The sequence below is a fragment of the Marmota flaviventris genome, chromosome 6 (assembly GCF_047511675.1).
Source record: "Marmota flaviventris isolate mMarFla1 chromosome 6, mMarFla1.hap1, whole genome shotgun sequence".
In the NCBI taxonomy this organism is placed as follows: domain Eukaryota; kingdom Metazoa; phylum Chordata; class Mammalia; order Rodentia; family Sciuridae; genus Marmota; species Marmota flaviventris.
The window spans coordinates 134239783-134259872 of NC_092503.1; the positions used below are offsets into that span (position 1 = coordinate 134239783).

The 20090-nt window shown below is 34.5% G+C and overlaps 1 protein-coding gene across 2 annotated transcripts in view; it reads right to left on the reverse strand.

Moving 5' to 3' along the window:
* The window catches only part of Exoc2 (exocyst complex component 2), a 198084-nt gene that overhangs the window by 121102 nt on the left and 56892 nt on the right, over positions 1 to 20090 (reverse strand). For both annotated transcript variants that reach the window (XM_027954808.2, XM_071613618.1), the window contains exons 5-7: positions 15041 to 15154; positions 13433 to 13557; positions 4105 to 4185 (exon numbers count right to left, since the gene is read on the reverse strand). In XM_027954808.2, the coding sequence (XP_027810609.1) occupies positions 4105 to 4185; positions 13433 to 13557; positions 15041 to 15154 (320 nt within the window). The remainder of the gene's footprint in view (positions 1 to 4104; positions 4186 to 13432; positions 13558 to 15040; positions 15155 to 20090) is intronic.

Sequence of the window (20090 nt, forward strand, 5' to 3'; positions counted from 1 at the left end):
TTGACCCCACCATGAGCTAAGTAGCTTTCTTCCACTGAGCCTTTTTTCCATAATGTGCTACCTCACCTTGGGCCCAGAGCAATGGAGCTTAGAGCAATGTCTAAGGACTAAAACTTCCAAAACTGTGAGTCAAATAAACTTTTCCTACTCTAAGTGTTGCTGCCAGGTGATTTGGTCACAGTGATGAAAGCTAACTAAAACAGCTATTATTATCATAACAACTACAAATACTCAGATTGTACTATCTATATCTGTACTGTCTAATCCAGCAGCTACTAGCCATCTGAGGCTACTGGGTGTGGTGTTACACAGCTGTAATCTCAAAGACTCAGGAGACTGAGTCCAGACCTGGCAACTTTGTGAGACCCTCACACAAAAAATAAAAAGGTCTGGGAGTGAAGTTCAGTGGTAGAGCCACTGGGTTCAATCCCCAGTACAAGACTTAATTGGTGCTATAGTTTGGATCTTGAATGGTCCCTAAAAACCCATATTCTAAAGAATTGGTCACTTACCTATGGTGCTACTAGGAGATGGTGGAACCTTTAGGAAGTTGGGCCTAGTGAGAGGAAGTTAGGTAATTATAAGTGTGCCCCTGAGGGGATATGGAGACCCTGGACCCTTCCTCTCTCTTTGCAGTTATCATGAGGTGAGTAGCTTTGCTTCATCAGCACTCCCTGCCTAACCACAGGCCCCCCCAAAAATGGAGACAATTGACCATGCATTGAAACCATGAGTCAAAATAAACCTTTCTTCCTTTTAAGTTGATTTTCTCAGACATTTTGTCATAATGATGGGGAAATCTAACACTGCTAAATTAACTAAAATTAAATAAAAGTTAAAAATTCAGGGTTGGAGATATAATTTAGTCGTACAGTGCATACCTTGCATTTAACAAGGTCCTGGGTTCATCCCCAGAGCTTGGGGAGAATAGACTCAATTCCTCAGTTATTCAAGCCACATCAGAAGTTTTCAATAACTATGTTTCATCATTGTAGAAGTCCTATTGGACAGTAATATTTTATAGTTTTACACTTTTGGAAGAGATAAAAAACATAGAGTTAGATTAAGTGGCTTCCCCCCCCCCCCGCCCCTGCCCTCCAGGTACTGAGGACTAAACCTAGAGGTGCTTCACCACTGAGCTATCTCCCCATTCCTTTCCATTTTTTATTTTCAGACAGGGTCTCACTAAGTTGCTCAGTCACCCAAGTCACTGGGATTATAGGCACATACTACAATGCCCAGCAGATAAATGAATTTGATGTAAACAAATAAAAATTCATCACTGGCTTGATATCAAGGAAAAAATTTTTTTAAGTTCAGGCAAATATGAAAAGCATATGTCAATGAAAACCAAAAACAATTCCAATAAAAGTTGTCAACATTGGGGCTGAGGTTGTGGCACAGCGGTAGAGCACTTGCCTCACACGTGTGAAGCATTGGGTTCGATCCTCAGCACCACATAAAAATAAATAAACAAAATAAAGGTATTGTGTCCATCTACAACTGAAAAATATATTTTTTAAAAAGTTTTCAACATTGAAAAAAAGGCATTAAAAATTTGAGAAAGAAGTTACATTTAAGTTAGCAATTCTGAAATGTAAGATAAAAGCATTAGTGATTATTTAAGCAAACTAAACAGTAGTCATACTCATTTATTCCTTCCTTATCCATTTATTCCTTCTGTCCTCTTAAAAAGAAATTAAATGTTCAATGGTACTTGTATAATTATTTTTCTTGATCTCAGTTCTCTGTTTTCATTGTTTTTACAGTACTTAAATCCTTGGCCATCTAGAATATTCCCGTCTGCACCGAAAACTCTCTTACAATATTAGAGCCACAGCTCTTTGGGCTTCATCTTCTAAGCAGGCTTAGCCCAGGACTTTACATAGCTAATGTGAAATAAATGTTTGTTATGCTGACCTGAATTAGCAAAACCTTATACTGAGATAGCAAACATAAACATCACTTTGATAAAGAATGTTTCTGGGAAAAAGGAAATTATTATAAAGGACTATATTTTAAGGAATATTTTTTCTTTAAAAATCCCTGAGGATCTTATAAAGAAGGGACTATTTATGTCAGTCAAACCTAACTTTATCCCAAAAGAGCAAACTTCAGTAGAATTCATGTGACACATTTTTAGAAAAGGTTCACAGTTTCAAAAGAATAGAATGAAACAACTTCTCTTACAACTTCTATACTAGAATTCCCAAGGGAAGATTGTTTCCAAACTATACCTTAACAGAAGAAAATTGTTACCACACATTGTTAAGCCTAACAAAAGTTAACAAGTACCTCTTCTACTGTCACAATGCTTTAGTTAGTGTCAGCTATACTTTTAAATGCTAGTGATCTCATTTTTTTTTTTTTTTTTTTTTTTTTTTTGTGGGGCCAGGGATTGAACCCAGGGTCTTATGCATTCTAAGCAAATACTCTACCAACTGAACTATATTTCCAGCCCCGAGATCTCATTTTTTTGTTTGTTTGTTTTTGTATAATGTCATGGTTTGATGACAACTTCTATAGTGCAAATAATATCCCTGAGGGCTGGGGATGTGGCTCAAGCGGTAGCGCGCTCGCCTGCATGCGGCCCGGGTTCGATCCTCAGCACAACATATAAACAAAGATGTTGTATCCACCGAAAACTAAAAAAATAAATATTAAAATTCTCTCTCTCTCTCTCTCTTAAAAAATAAATAAATAATAATATCCCTGAGTATAAAACATCCTTCCAAAACCTTAAAATGTCTGACTGCATTATTTATTTGGGTAGTATTCAAAATACACTTATTTTAACAAAATCGGTGACTTCATTCTCAGACACAAAAGCAAGGCAAAATCTAGGACAAAAAAATAACAACAATAATAGCAATAATAATCAGAGAAGATTTTTTAAGTGCTGTCAATTCACAGATTTAGAATGAAATTCAAGTATTCAATTTCTACTACCAAAGAAAGCAGACATTAAATTAACCCCCATTCCCAACTCCTGGAAATACTAAGGACTAGACCCAGGGGCACTTTTACCACCAAACTATATAGTAGCCCTTTTTATTTGGAGTCAGGGTCTTATTAAATTCCAAAAGCCAGCCTCAGATATGTAATCCTCCTGCCTTAGGCTCCTGATTAGCTGGGCTTACAGGCAAGAACCACCACACCCAGTGAAACTTTTCTTTCAAAAAAATACTTTCTTATTAAGAATTCCCCAGGTTTGTGAACAGATTTTTACATAAAGGATCTACAAATTCTGCTCATGAGAATAAATTAATCTAAAAGGACAGAGTTAGCTTCATATCACAGTCCTGTGGTCATAGAATCTTTAAAGATCCAAAGTAAGGTTTCTTAATTTTTTGACCCATTTTTTATATGGAAATCATATACTATATTATATTTAAAAGCAAGGAGATTCCTGTGCAAATTATCACTTCATATCAAATGATAACTACATGTGTGAAACAGGACAACAAAATTTTAAGCCACTAATAACATAACAAGGACTAATTCATCTGATGAGCTTCTTCTAAATCAGTAGGATAAGTAGCTGGAGCCCAGGATGTCATAAAAAGGAGAAAAGAGGAGGTGGACAGGATACAAATTTTTGCATATACCATTCTCTCCAGGATCTACAGTTCTTACAAAATATCTTAGTTAGATTCACTCTTAAACAGACAGCTGCCCAAATTCCTTTTAAAGAAATGAAAGGTGTAAACTAGCAATCCTTAAGCATCTGTTGTTCTTATAGGTAAGGTTATCTGTGTTAAACACTGGCAAATGCTTGAAGATACGTTTTCAGGTTTTGGGTCAATGACAATTCCAGCTACTGCTTAGTGCTTTTCACTCTAATCTGTCTTAAGGTAGCAAATTTTATTTCTTAAGAAGTAAAATGGCTTGTTTTCAAATTATGATTTCTCATAAATAAAAACAAAAACAGGACATTTGTTTTTAATGTTGCTATTTCCCCTTTATGTTTATTAAATCACTACTATTTAGAAATGAATATTGAAGTGCAACTTACCACGCTGTCCTGTGAAACCAGGTCCAAGAACTATATTAAAGCTTGTTATAAAGCCCATAAATAGTTTCAGGTCATAGAACAAAACTTACTGTTCAGAACATTCTCCAGTTTCTGCGTCATGGATCCTTCTACTTTTTCCGTTCCATCAGCCTCTAATTTCTGATGGATGGCTAGAAAAAGAAGAAAAAAATCTAGTTAAAATGTAGGCCATTTTAATGGGTAGAAAGATATTATATCAAGATGACATTTTTAAACAGGCTTTAAAAATGGTCATATTATTTTCACTGCTGGGAAGGAGCACAAACATGCAATACTTTGCAAAGTACCCAACAGACACCATCTAAGTTATTCATAGTTTAACATTATTAAAATAGTACATAATACACATATTCAATCATCTGATCTTCAAAACTGTGTGGTAAAAATAGTTGAATGAAAACAGAAAAGGAAAAAAAAAAGAAAAGTGAGACCTTGGGCATCCTGAATCTTATATTAATATCTTTGATATTTGGCCAAGGGAAAGTCATTTTTATTTCTGTTTCACCATTTGCAAAACAGAAATGCTACTATTTGAAGTCTAAAAGCCACAGAAAAAGTTAATTTCAGCCTTGGAATACAACATGGCAAAATATATATTTTTCTATGCACAATAAATCCACCTGTAGGTTCCAAAGAAGTTTCTAGCAACATCTACCAAATATGTCAACTCTGGATGTAAAAATTACATGGGAGTTTTGTTTGATTTTATTGATTTATGTCTCTCTGATTATGATAAAGACCATCGGGAAATCACTTTATAAAATATTTAGCTATTAACTACTGAAGAATAAGGCTTTAAACATAGTAAATCAGGCTTATATAGGTGAAGAACTAAGAAATATTTCAAAACAAGTGTAATTTCATATTCAAAATTGTGATAACAAGGGCTGGGGATGTGGCTCAAGCGGTAGCGTGCTCGCCTGGCATGCGTGCGGCCCGGGTTCGATCCTCAGCACCACATACAAACAAAGATGTTGTGTCCGCTGAAAACTGAAAAATACATATTAAAATTCTCTCTCTCTCTCTCTCTCTCTCTCTCTCTTTAGAAAAAGAAAAAAAAAAAAAAAAAGAAAGGGCACCCCTCTATATGAGGACTCAGTCCATAGAGGAAGGTACCCCTTTTTAAAAAAAAAAAAAAAAAAATTGTGATAACAAAATATTGTAGAATAGCACAGCAAACATTGAGCCTTGACTGTAAGCTAATCACTATAAATTTCTAACCTGTTTTTTCATCTTGTAAGAAGCCAAAGATGTATGTTCTAACATCATTTCTATTTTACAGATAGGAAAAAACACAGATTCATGAAATTAAACATCTTGATCAAGGTCACAAAGCCAAACTCATAAAACGAGAACTCAGACAGTCTTAAATCTTAAAATCTTGCCCTACACTCCCCTGCCCAACAGGCCACTTAGATTGTCTCAGCTTCTGTTTTCACGTTTGTAAAATGAAAACAATAAACTGACTATGTTACTTGGGAAATGCATTCAGTTCAAATACAAGAGTCTCAATTCCTCAAAATAATAGCTGCTAAAACATTTAAGATTTCTACTCTTACATAATTTGCTATAGTGAAATCCAAATACAAGACATCTAATTCCACTGTTTTTCAGTTAGGATACTAAAATGAACATCATTTAAATATTAGCTATTCTCTGACATGCAAATAAGAGTAAATTTAAAACTCTTCCTTAAAAGGAATTTTTCAGGTTCTGCTTTAACCCTCTAATCATAGATGGCAGATTTATGCTGGAAAAAAAAAATCCACAAACAAAATAGTCTGCATATACAAATGTGTGTGTTATATTTCATTTATGAGCCCTATACAATTCAATGTATTTCCTCTGACTAATTGGTCAGAAAATTCTGAGTCAGATTCAGTGCCCAAATGGTCTATGAACACATTCTCAACACCTGATAACATCTATTTCTCGGCTTCTGTTTTGTTTTTTTGTTTTGTTTTTGTTTTTGTTTTGGTGAGGCGTGGCTAAGTACTGGGGATTGAACCCAGGAGTGCTTAACCACTGAGCCATATACCCAGACCTTTCTAATTTCTGAAACAGAGTCTCCCTAAGTTGCTAGGGCTTCACTAAGTTGCTGAGGCTGACTTTGAACTTGTGATCCTCCTGCTTCATCTCTGCTTCTCTTAGTTACTTTTTAATTCTAATCTTATTCTTTTTAATACTTTTTTCTTATAAAGCCACCTCAAATTTTGTTTGAATTCTAAAATAAACAGACTGCTCCTCTGTTGAAGTACATTTATAGAAAAAGAAGTACATTTAGAAAAACAATTAGCCACTGTTTTTTAATTGTCTTGTTGGATTCAGAAGTGAAGAGAAAGTAATGTCTCTAATGTTTCAAACTTGGATTATATGGTAAAAGTATCACAAAATGTTTCCATATGTCAAAGCTTATATTTCAGCTTGACTTGTAAAAATGAAAAGAACTTGCTTCCCTATCTTTAAGGAGACAAACTATATACCTAATTATTAAAGAGTTAAACTAGAAAGTCTTCCATGCTCTATGTTAGCAAATCTACTCATGCTATTTAAAAGCCACTGTGGTTTTCTGACAATCCTGGTTTTAAAAGACCATTTGGCACATAATAAGGAGGCACTGCATGTGGTTTGTCCTGGGCAATAAGACATTACAGCTTAGCCCTGCTTTGAATGTTATTTTCTAAGTCAGAATTAGCATTAAAGAAAATCATGCAGTCACATTTTCTGATGCTGACATAACACATTACTGATCAGCAGGTCAAGATGAGGTGACCCTGGTTCTACAGCTCAGTTTACAGCCCTTTTTTGCTGACAAAGCAACTTCCTCCCACCCATCTCCACCACAGCAGAGCCACTGTCAAGCTGTCAGCCAAGCATGAGGACTGAGAGACACTAAGATCTGATAAAGGCAATCCGATTTTCCAGAAAATTAAACCAAATAACCCAATGTCTGGTTCACTTGACCTTTTATTTTCTCAGAAAACATTTTTAAATAAAATAATTCAATAAGCAAGTTGGTACATGATCACAGGTTTGTTATTGTTTCTAATCTATTAAAACTTAAATATGTGAGACAGTTGAACATCGTAAATTTTTATTTGGGAAACCAAAAAAATGGTAGGTATAAAAATACTATTCAAAGAAAAATCAGGGTTATACAAAGATTGCCTACTGATTCACTGAAATTAGTTAATCATTTTATTTAACTTGAATAAAGGATGGATTTGAAACTTGTAATTTAAATCAAAATTTTTTCACAATATCTGTTCTTACATTTATATAAATACCAGTATTCAGTGAGGCACTAGGAATAATGTGTATATGGGCAATATCTGTAAGAATCCAGGTATGCATCATAGTTCTATATATACTCTAGTTAGATAGCAAATTTATATCATGAATTCATCATCACTGTCTTTTTTTTCTTTTCATTTTCTTTCTTTTCTTTTTTTCCTTAACAATTCTAGGGGTGGGGAAAAAAGCCAAATTTAGCTCCTGGACCTTATAAAGAGAGGTTGTTGCCTAATTTGGCTAGTATGTCAGCTCTGAGGGGATTATACTTACTAAAGAGAAGATGAGAAAGGGTCACAAAATATGCATTATAAATTTAAATTCATGAACAGTTTCTCAAAGATTTAGTTTTTACTTATTCCACTGTATTTCAACACAGAAATCTATGTTAACGGATTGCTGCTCAGGGTGGCACTAATGGAACGTCATATGTACTTTGAGAGAATCTTTGTAGGAGGTTCTTGGGTCATTGGGGGTGTACCCATGAAGGGGACTGTGGGACTCTGGTACTTTCTTTTCCTTCTTTGCTTTCTGAGGTGAGCAGTTTGCTCCACCACACACTCCCACTATCATGTGCCGTTTTGTTAGAGGTCCAAAGCTATGCCTCCCTCCTCTTCTTGGACTGGAACATCCAGAACCTAGATCTAAAACTTTTCTTCCTTAAATGTTAATTATCTCAGATATTTTGTTATAGTGGTGGAAAGCTAACACAGAGTGGCTAAATCATACATAAATTATATTTAAATTAAGTAACCTATGATTCCTTTCCTTCTTCATTATACTAAAGAAAAACAATAAATAATAACTTCAACTACTATCTAGAAGACTAACAGAAATGACTCATTTAGAAATCTGGGTCCTAGAAAACCATATGTGCCTAGATCATCTTTGAACATCAATAGACACTAACAATAGAATGGTCTTTTTCTTCCTTCCTTTTTTTTCTTAATTAAAGGCTAAACAAATATATCTTCTAAGCATAATAATTGAAATAAAAACCAAAAATTTCCCTACATATTAAAGAATTGTGTTGGCTAAGGATTTCTTCTAATACTAAAAAATCAACAGATCTTCACAAAATTATTCTTATACAGCACAAAAGTTATTAATGAATAAAGGCAACAGACATTCAAGAATTCAAAAGATATACCACAAAAGATATACCCCACTGCTCAAAATAAAAAATTCAAAGACAAGAAAGTTGAAATATAAAAGGACTGGTGATAAACATTAAGAGCAATTACATTTACATGTATACAGTAAATTGTATATAACTGTGGCAAAATTAAATGCAAAAGAAAAATATATATAAACAACATTGAAATGAAAAAGAAAAACTAAAATAAGAAACCAAATCTATAACTTCAACTTATATTAAAACAGAAAAAAAGCACAGGAAATAAAGTTATGCTAAACTGTTGTCACATGCAATAGAAATCAAGATAATTCTATAACAGAATTTAAAAACACTTTTCCCAATCTGTAAACAACACAATTTATATAGGAAATATAAAAATGAAGAACAAAAAGCAATAATAGAACATGATAACCACAGGATACAATTTTCAGTTATGATAAATGGCTCAAATTCTGTTAAAAGGCAAAAGTTCTCAGAATTCTATTTAAAAAATAAAAACCCTGCCTCATGCTGCTCACAAGACACATTCCCAAACCAAACTTCTGAAAGTTTACAAAGACTACTATAGATAGTTCTGGCATGCCGTTCAATGGTGGAGTACACTTTGATGTACAAGGCCCTAGGTTCCATCCCTAGCACTGCTTTAAGAAAAAAGAAAAAAAAAAAAAGATAATATTTCAAGCAAATGCTTTCAATTCAGCAAAGAATTTAATCTTGCCCCTTCCTCAAAAAAAACTCTGGCTTTTCCCCTCAGTTACTGGGAGGTAATCTTGAAGTTCTTGGAATGTTCTACCTGATAAAAATTGTCTGTTTACCTAGAATATTTGGGTCATAGCAGATAATCTAACAATGCAATTTATGGTGAGGGCTTTGAATCACTCAGTATCACCTTGACCTTTCAGGGGCCTGGAGACTGAGATCAGAACAATGGTCACTGATCCTATCTGTGTGAAGAAGACTCAATATAGACAGGAAATGGCTTCCTGACTGGCTGTACCCCATGTCTTTTTCACATATTACACCCAGGAAAGTCAGTGTTGTACATGATTCCAATAAGAGATAAAAAGTGAAAGTACCCCACATGAAACTTCCTAGATCCTGCCCCATGGGACTTCCTTTGGCTAACTATGATCCGTCTCTTTTCCTAATAATAAACCATAAATGTGAGTGCATCAGCTTTCAGAGAGTCCTGTGAGTTCTTCCAGTATATTACCAAACCTGAAAGTGACCCTAGGCACTGTCCTTCTCTTTGATGTTGTTATTGTACTACTATAGTATTAATAAAGAGACAATTAACCATCAAAAATTACAAAAGAAACAGACTTCAAATACAAAGAAAAACTGATAGTCAGAATTAAAGAAGGATATTTGTCTGTTGCGTTTATTATAAATAACCAAGCTTTAGACAATGCAATTAATCAGGCAATGGTAACATATCAGTGTGCCCTGAAGAGAACATGGCCCCTGCTTCTTTTGGTTTCTGTTTTTGTTTTTTCTAGTACTGGGATAAAACCAGAGCCTCATACTTAGGCAAGCACTCTACTACTTAGTTACATTCCCGGTATATCTTCTCTTTAGCAGAGAAATTGACACAGATTAAGAAATATGTCCTTTGTTAGAAACTAGCTTTAAAAACAAAACAAAACAGAATTTTCTACAAACTATGACATCTAATGAGAAAATTAAAATTACAAATTTTAAAAAACACCAAAAAGGTATCAGTGACTAAAGAATTGACATTTTAGGGCTGAGGCTGTAGCTCAGTGGTAAAGTACTTGCCTCGAATGTGTGAGGCACTGGGTTCAATCCCCAGCACCACATAAAAATAAAAAAGATACTGTGTGTTCATCTACAACTAAATAAATATTTTAAAAAGAAAAAAGAATTGACTTTTTATAAAAGTAGAATATACAAATGAACTGAACAGATTATGAAAAGGGACTATAACATGAATTTTAAATGATTCACTAATTATAATGCAACGCTGAAAAACATGAACATTTTCCTGAAACAGAGAATTTCTGGGGAAAATCAAACCAAAATAAACAAAACACAGAAAGGAGAAAATTTTTTAAAAAATTTTTAATATATGTATGTATATCTGTGTGTGTGTGTGTGTGTGTGTGTGTGTATGAGGACTGGGGTGTAATTCTGTGGCAGAGCAATTGCCATGTACAAAGCCATGGGTTTAATCTACACACTACCAAAAATTAAAAAAGTATATAACATATATCAACAGCTGGTGCCTAATGCCCCCCCACACACACACACACACATAAGCTACTGATTCACTGAGGTGTCCACAGAAGGATTTCTGGTATAATGGGATAGGAAGCACACAGTACTATCCATGGCCAAAAATGTTGAAATCGAATCTTATCTAATGTCCAAACAATGCAACAGAGTTAAATGACAAAACAGGGAAGTACTCAGGTCCACTTCAGTGTGTGGTATCCTAAAGGAAAAATGACCTGTACATTCAATGGCATGGGGCGGGGGGGCGAGGCGGGGGGAGAGGCAGGAAAGGTGATGGTACTGTTGCAGTTTTAAAAAGGGATTTAGGAAGGGGCTGGGACTGTGGCTCACAGGTAGCGCACTTGCCTCGCACAGGCAAGGCCCTGGGTTCAATCCTCAGCACCACATAAAAATAAATAAACAAAATAAAATGTATTTAAAAAAAAAAAGGCTTAGGAAATTTAAAATAAAATGAAATGCCTAAATTTTATTTGTATCTTGATTTGAACATATTAACTATACAAAGGAATTTTGGGGGTAATGAGACATCTGAATATGAACTGAGAATGAGTCAATATTCAAGACTGCTAATTTTGTTAGCTGTTATAATGGTATTGTGGGATTTATGTATATAAATGTCCTTATATGGGGGAATTCATACTAAGGCTTATAGCAGAGAAACATCACACTGCTTGAAATTTGCTTTTTAAAACCATCAACAAATGCAAACAAACCAACCTCAAAAACTGATAAAGCTAGTATGGAAAAAAAAATTCATAACTGTAAAATCTAGGTGTAGGTACATAGGGGTTGATTATATTATCACCTCTACTTTCAGCATTTTTTAAAATTTTCATAGTATCAAAGCAAAACAAATTACCTGAGCACTTTTATGTATCAGCTCTCAAATTTCAAACAATTAATTCTTCATGTTCACACTTAGCCCAATACAGATACATCAACATGTACGGATCCATATGATTATATATAACATAACCCTAAAACGTGACCAAAAAAGCTTTTTAAAAACTACAGATCAATTTCACCTAAAACTTTCATTGGAAAAAGTAATGAAAGGCTACAAATAAATTAAATGCTATGGAAAAGAGTCACACAGAGGAATGGCAGGTTTGATCTGAAGAACAAAAAAGATTTCTAGTATATACAACTTTACAAACAATACCCAATTTTGTCATATATACTTGTTTAAGCTAAGGTAAAAAAGTTCAAAAGAAAAACATCAAAGTGTTATTATCTTTACATTGGAAGTAGTTCTTACTATTTAATATGTTTAAATGTTTTCTATAAAATATTTCTTTTATATCAAAATGTAAAAAAGCTAGATATACCTGGATATAGCTACAGTTTTTAAATTTATTATTATAATTATTTTCTATATGTCATAAAGTTATTTGCTTATTAGTAGTTGGTCAGCATTATCTTTGCTGAATTTTAAGTTGCTAACATATTTCTAAGGCAAATTTCTAAAAAATGAGACTATGAAAATTTAATGCACCAAATAAAACTTCTTTTAATCTACCAAGAATGAAACCATTAATAAAAAGAAAAACCATAAGGAAATATGTGTATAAAGGTTTTTTAAGAGTGAAAGAAAGTAAAACATTTCTTTGCTAAGTGAAATTAAATTAATTACAATAATTTATGGAAATCATTTATGTAGTAACTGAGCAAATGACTACATTTACTTGATAACATAAAACTGATAACTAAGAAAAAGCAGTAACAGGCACAAAAAAAGAAAGGTAAAACATTTAAGAAATAGGGCACAGGATGTATCCAAGAAGTACACCTCGTTGCCCTATTCACTTTTAGCCCTTCAAAATCCTAACCTCTACCTGCATTCACATTTTAGCCCTTCAAAATCCTAATCTCTACCTGCAAGAAAGAGGCTGCATCAAATATTTATTTAATGAGGAAGGGGTTTTAAAAATAATAAAATTAATTTGATAACAAATCAATTTTAAAATTTATCTTTGTTGAAGAAGGTATAGTCCTGTAATATACAATTAGAATTACTGATACTTAGGTACCTAGATATAAGTACCTTCACTTTTAAAAAGATTCAGGTTAACTTTTATTAATATACTTTATATTTCACTCGATAGACAATAATTAATTTTTATTAAATAAAGGTAGTTAAAAAGAACCTGCCCTTCATCTTACATTGAAATGTTTAATCCCATATTTCTCCTTAATGCAACTTTCCTCACATATGAAGATGATGGCAGATAATGGACATCTAACTTGATGTATGATCATTGGGGGTTGGTGGTATGATGGCTAAAACAATGCATTATCATAAGTCTTTTCCAAATTGAACACACAATGGTTCTATCATATGTACAGGATTGGGCACATGTGTAAGATACTGATGGCTGCAAGAAGACTTTAAGAATTCTAGAATTTTACCCATTGGGATTTAATTTCTTATCAGCCCCAAAGATTAGTCATCATAGAGAGGTAAAGGAGTCTCCCATTTCACACATGTAAGATGGGTCAACAAAGGCTCAGAGACAAATATTTAATGTACCAGGCCTTCAAAGAGATTCCAGCCTAGTCTGCAACAAATATTTATGGTACATTTTAGATCTCTACTTTTATAAATACAGACTGAATGTCACACCCTGTAAACACTCTGCAAGCACAGTGTCAGGTTTCCATGGTGGAAGCTCCCAACAGATGGATCGCCTTACCTGAGAGGGCATCCTGTGCTTCAAAGAATGTACTGAGACCCCCTTTCACATATGCCAGACTGCCCTCGCTCTTCTTGTTGGCCTGCCTTTTGAGGGTGGTGACTGCTGTTTTGAGCTGTTCAAAGCTGAAATGAAATTAAGAAACCAAACGTTTGAGACTAGTCACAAGCAAAAAAGAAATAAGATCATTCATTAAGTGTAAAATACTAGGAACGCTGAAACTTATGTTGAGAAGCACACAGATTAATATGAGACCATATGAAAACAAAAAGCTTTCAAATTGTTATCTAAACCTTTCATTTATAATGATGCTTAAATTACAACTATTAAGAGTTTTGTAGACTTAAAATGATAATCTGAAATATATCCAATCCATAAGAAGTAAATACACGTGTAGATATTTTTATAACTATATATTATATACATGATTTACCAGATATTGGGGTTTGAGTATCTTCTACCTGACAGAAAGACAAGTATTTCCAAGGTGGGACTACTACATTCATTCAAATACTTTGGAACATTGAGCATAATGGTAATCTTACCATGTCAATACTACACAGTTCTTAATAATAAAGTTACATAAAACCTGTGAGTTAATTCACAATTTAAATAACATCATCTAAAAAGGAAGGAACAAAAAGGTAGGTCTCTGCATTTCCAAAACTGATTTCCATTTGAGCTACAAAATCTAGCTGTAAAATTTTAAAAATATTCTTCAATACTATGATGCTCTACACAGAAAACATATTCTAATTCTCAGTTATAATAGAAAAAGCATGGCTGTAATTAAATAAAATTAGAATCATTTTCTACAATGGAAGAATTATTTCAGATATTTGCTTTAAAAATTTATCAAGCCAAATGTATTAAAATACTAACTTTTGTATTAAAATACTTGTGTGTTAAAATACTAACTTTTCCTCATGTTTTCTAGTAATGGTTTTCATCCTAAAAAGAAAAATTTATATTAAGGTATATTTTAACAAGTTGACTTACCAAGAATATAAATTTTAAGCAATAAACCATTCATTCATCCATATGTTTTCACTAAACATGTTTTAAATCAACCTTGTAAAGAAGTTATAAATCTCTTATAGAGAACTGATAAACCAATTAGCACACAAAAGAGAATACTGTAACTTGGATATACAAGTAATTTTTGGTTCATTTTAAGTCAAGTATTTACATAATTATAATCTAACTCATCTTCCTTTGCTCTATGGTCAGGAAAAGCAGTGTGTTCTGTATTTCACACCAGAACTTAAAATTCATCAAAATTTGAGTAGGGCAATATATCACATGCACATACATCAGCTTAGGTCCCCAGCTAAAAACTCTACAAAATTTTAATGAGTTGCACAAATAATGAAACATGTAGTAATACAAAATTATAGTAAAGAATAAAAGACCTCTAATAATCTCATTTTACAAATAAGGAAGTTGATACCCTGAGATGTTCATAGATTTACCCAAGTCAAAGAACTCATATACCTAAAACTGTTACCATATGCAGAGGCAAACCTAAAACTCAAGTTATGGTACTCAAATTCACATCATTAGCATCTGAGCAGAAGCTCTCAAGAGTTCAGTCTGAAATCCACTAACCTGGTAGTTGAGTGGTTCTCTATAAGGTACCAGGCAGCTGAAAAATTCTCACTTGTAAAATCAGCACTCATTCCATGGAACAGCATTTCTAAGTCCTTCTGAGGAAATTTACTTCTAAGGAGAAAAAGATTTAAAATATATTACAACTGGTACTGCTACCAAAATGTGACAAGAATCATTAAGTGTCTACCTAGTATAATAAATATGAATATAAACAATCACAATTATATGGAATGTTATCAAGAACATCTTTGTATAAACTTTATTAATTTCCTATATCACAGATGATTTTCTATGTAAAAATCATGTACCCCTATGTATAAAAGATAGGAAAAGAGTTGAAATACAGAAATTACATCAATTGAAGAATATAAGATTTAAGAGTCCTTAAAACATAAGATTGAATTCCACTTCCATGTCTAGAATAACCTTTAAGAAAATCTTGTAATAACAACAGGTTAAATATTATCTGCATTTCCCTATCTTGCCTACATTTTTAAGATGATTTCTGGATCAATTCATTTACATATTCATTCAAACACTAATTAAATAGCTATTACAGGTCAGGCTTCATGCTGAGACACCAGCTGTGTCTGAGGGCAAACATACCATCGCCAGACTCTGCCACCCACCCCTGAAGGCTCACAACCTCACAGACAGGCTTTGCTGCTGTCCTACCTCCCGATTTGGAGGATGAAGTCCATGTTCCACGTTAAATATCTTGGGAGTCATTTCTGCCATTCTAATCCTCAAACCCAAAGCTTCAGTAGCCTCTAAGGGATTATGCTCTCCTGCACACACCATGTTCATTTTTACTCTGTTCCTCTGATTTACTGTCCCATCTAACTGATATGTGTCCCTGAGTCTGATACACTGAAAAAGTCCAACCTGTAAGGTATAAGAATATTATCTTATAGCCCAGAATCTTCAGTTTATTCAGTAAGAAAATTGCCCCCACCCTTTAGCTCTCAGATCCATTTGCTTCCTACTGCCTTTCCTCAGTCTCAAATTGTCCTCTATCTTTTGCACACATCTTATTGTACATATCTCCCTGTTGGAACCCCACAACGTTTAGATGCCTGACCACTAGGCACAACTTCTTGGAGTCCATTCTTTTCTATGAGGTTTTCTTTTAGTTACAGGGAACAACTACTCCCAAAAAGCCACCTCTACCTTAAGCAAGCACTGTCACCAGAGGGCCCCAGGGAAGTCCCACTCAACAGGCCTAATTGGAGAAGGTCACATGTCCTCATTCTACCCCTTCAAAGACTAGCACAGCTCTTCCCAAGGAAACTTTCCACAAGTCCTCCCTGTCAGGACTCTCACCAAAAGGTCAACAGGTCCAAGCGGCAGAAACAGGTCTCAAGGATTTCCTTTGCAAATCTGCCTAGTGAGATACCATACCACATTCCTCTAGAATGGACCATGTGCTATGTGAGAATCTCACTCTACAGCCTGTTAAACTAACTTTCTTCCCTATGAAGAATCATTGTTATTTTTTATTAGAGGGGAAGGAAAGGCTTGCTAAAACTGTGGTAACCAAAGAAGACCAGTGAGATTTTAGGAGGGCTCATATCACCTCAGTTTAGAAACTGAGACTAAATTTAATCTTATACTTTTCCTTACTAATAGCTTCAAAAGTTCAAACATTACAGTCAGAACCTTCTTGAAGCATGTATGTGGCATTCATTAGCTTGCTGGTCATCTTCTCTAGTTAGTGGTCACCATCTGACTAGTACTCTGCATTTTTACAAGTTTAAGGGCCTTTACTCAGTAGTTCTACCTTTACTGTCAGGGAGAGTCTCTCTAGACTACTGCATGAAGGATCAATTGGCTTTATCTAAATATGATCTGTCACCAGTTATAAGGGAAGAAGTAAGTCCATGGCAGCATGCAGACCACATTTGGTCAACCTTGCTTTTATGTGCAGATATTCTATATATTCATTGACTCAGAAAGCTAAATAATCCTAACAAACAAAAAAACCCTACAGAATTGCCTGATATTAACTAAATCCCTCATTATAATGGTGACTATGAACTACTTAACTATAACAAGAATCAATTCCAAACTCACATATTAAGGACAGAGCTAAGAAAAAAAGAACAAAATGTGACACAGAAAAGTCAGACTAAGCATCTGCATCCCTCATTCCAGCCCTGAAGAACTTCAGTTTGTTGGGTGTTTCCCTGCCCATCATCAAAGCAGTAGGTAAAGAGGGATTATTTGTATCAAGAAATTATATCAATGAGGCTGGGTATATTGCTCAGTGGTAGAGTGTTTGCCTAACATGCACAAGGCCCTGAGTTTGATCCCTAGCACTACAAATGAAAAAATAAAATTACTTCCAGAAAAGACATGTAACACAATGATATCTATCAAGTAAAGCAAAAAAGTATAAAATGTCTCAAAACTAGAGTAGTTATATGCCATGGTAATATGGCTAAGATCCTATACTCCTCATAAGCCTGACACTTAAACCCTGCTCAACATAGTTAGCTTAAAAATAATTTTTTAATGGGATAAACATGGCATATAAAAAGTTTATATCCTAAACAATAAAATGCTTAAATTGCTGGTACTGAAAAATGTAAATCTATAGTACTCCAGATCTTCCCATTCTATAATCAATATTTAAAATTCACCTGATTCAGTAATATTTTACTTATAGTACACTAAATTGTTATTCTTGCAAACAAAATCTGTTATAGTGAAAGAGAAAGTTCTAATGTCTAGTGAGGACTCCAGGACAAGAGCTATTAAGAAATACACCTTGCCCTCAGAAAGAGCAAGAATGGGCCTGATCATATTGACTGGCATTAAAGAGACACCCATGGGCATGGCGAGACCCCCACAGGTTCAGCACTCTCATCTGTCATCATGTTTATGCCATGTCCACTGGAAGGTCAAGTATGGGAGGAAAGGAAACGGCAGATCCTGAAACTGAGCTTTGGCATTAAGTTGAACAGTGAGGAGGCCCTGTGCTCCTACCAAAGACCTTTATGCTGAGATCTGAAACATCAACTCATCTTGTTAGTTTTTTGTTGTTGTTGTTTGGGGTTTTTTTTTCTTGTTTTTGTTTATTTGTTTGTTTGTTTTGGTGGTCCTGAGGACTGGACCCAGGGGTGCACTACTATTGATCTATGTCCCCAGTCCTTTTTATTTTTACTTTTGAGACAAAATCTTGCTAAATTTCCCAGGCTGGTCTCAAATTCAAAGTCTTCCTGCCTCAGTCTCCCAGGTTGCTGGAATTACAGGCATGCATCACAGCACCTGGCTTACCCCCCACCCCCGCCCCCACCCCCACATACACATAACTCCTTCAGGCTCATAACCCTTATAATCACACATAACCCTTATAATCACCCCTCAGACTGAATTATTCTTCAGTGATTTTTTTCTGAAGACCTTAAAATTCTTTTACCAAACTTAACTACAACTATTAAAGTTGGAAAAAGTGCTGAGACCTAAATCAGAAATTAGACATACAGGAAAAAGACAATTTATATTCAAAACAGTGAAATTCTAACACAGAGATGTCAAGTCATTTTGTCCAAATCATACAATTAAAGTCCAGGACTAATCATGCATAGAAATGCAGACACATTGTTAGTAGACATTGTTGGCCAGTGACCTGACAATCACTCTAGGCCCTTTTCACAAGAAGAATCTCATACAGCCTGGCACTTTACCTTTAATGGGTGAGATCAACTATCCCAAGCCAACCCTGTCACTTTCCCCTTATTCTTTATTGAGTGACCCTGTTTTGACCAGTGCTGTCTAAGGAAAAATCAAATAGAGCCTTTTTGGGAAACATCTCCACACTTTTAAGAAGGAGAACCCAGGGGCTGGAGTTGTGGCTCAGTGGTGGAGTGCTTGCCTAGCATGTGTGAGGCACTGGGTTTGATCCTAGCACCACATAAAAATAAAATAAAGGCATTGTGTCTACATAAAACTAAAAAATACATACTTAAAAAAAAAAAAAAGGAGGAGAACCCAGAAGAAATGGTGTCTTTCTGCCTGCCTCTGAGTATCATTGTGTTTAGATTCAACACTAGGAATTGCTAAAGCCATTTTGCAATTATGAAGGAAATCTATTTTACACTAAGGGCAGCAGAACAGCAGGTTTCTCAAATCTCAGTGACATGACTGAATCACCGCCTCAACTAATCTTGGAGTCTGTCATCTGCTTAAATATACTCATATTTTATGCATATACCTAAAAAATGTGAAATAGATGATTAAAAAAAAAAAACAGAGAAATGACAATGCCAAGAATCAACAAAGCTGACTGCAAATGTACAGACAACTCTACTCAGTATTTATAATAGGAGGCAGCAGTGATGAGAGTGGCAAGAGGATAGGCTCTGCATTCAATCTCCAAGTTTGCTCCATCTGTCTGCATAACTGTGGGAAAGTTATTTAACTTCTCTTAGGTTCCATTTATTCATAAGGATCATAACACCTTCCTCTTAGGAATGTTTTAAGGATTAAAGTAGATAATGCTCGTGAAAGGCTTAGCAGTCTCTGGCATACAATGAAGGCTCAAAAATGTTATTTGCTGGGGCTGGGGATGTGGCTCAGGCGGTAGCACGCTCGCCTGGCATGCGTGCGGCCCGGGTTCGATCCTCAGCACCACATACAAACAAAGATGTTGTGTCCGCCGAAAACTAGAAAATAAAATATTTAAAAATATATATATATATATAAAAAAAAATGTTATTTGCTGTTACTTTTATTTTTTATACTTGTTAGTTTTTTCATATTCTGCAGATTATTTTTATAAGTATCATTACATTTAATTCTCATCACAAGTGAGTCAAACATTCTCATATTACAGATGAGTAAACACCCTTAAGAGATTAGATGTCAATAATCAAGATTGGACTCCAGTGCTTCATTGTCAAAGAATCAGAGAATCTTAAGATAGGAAATAAAACCATAACTATAAATCTATGAAGATAAATAATCAGGGAAGAGCAGAAGAGAGTTTTGGTCAAAAACAAAGAAAAATATTAATTATTTAATAACAGCAATAGGAAAGGAAGAA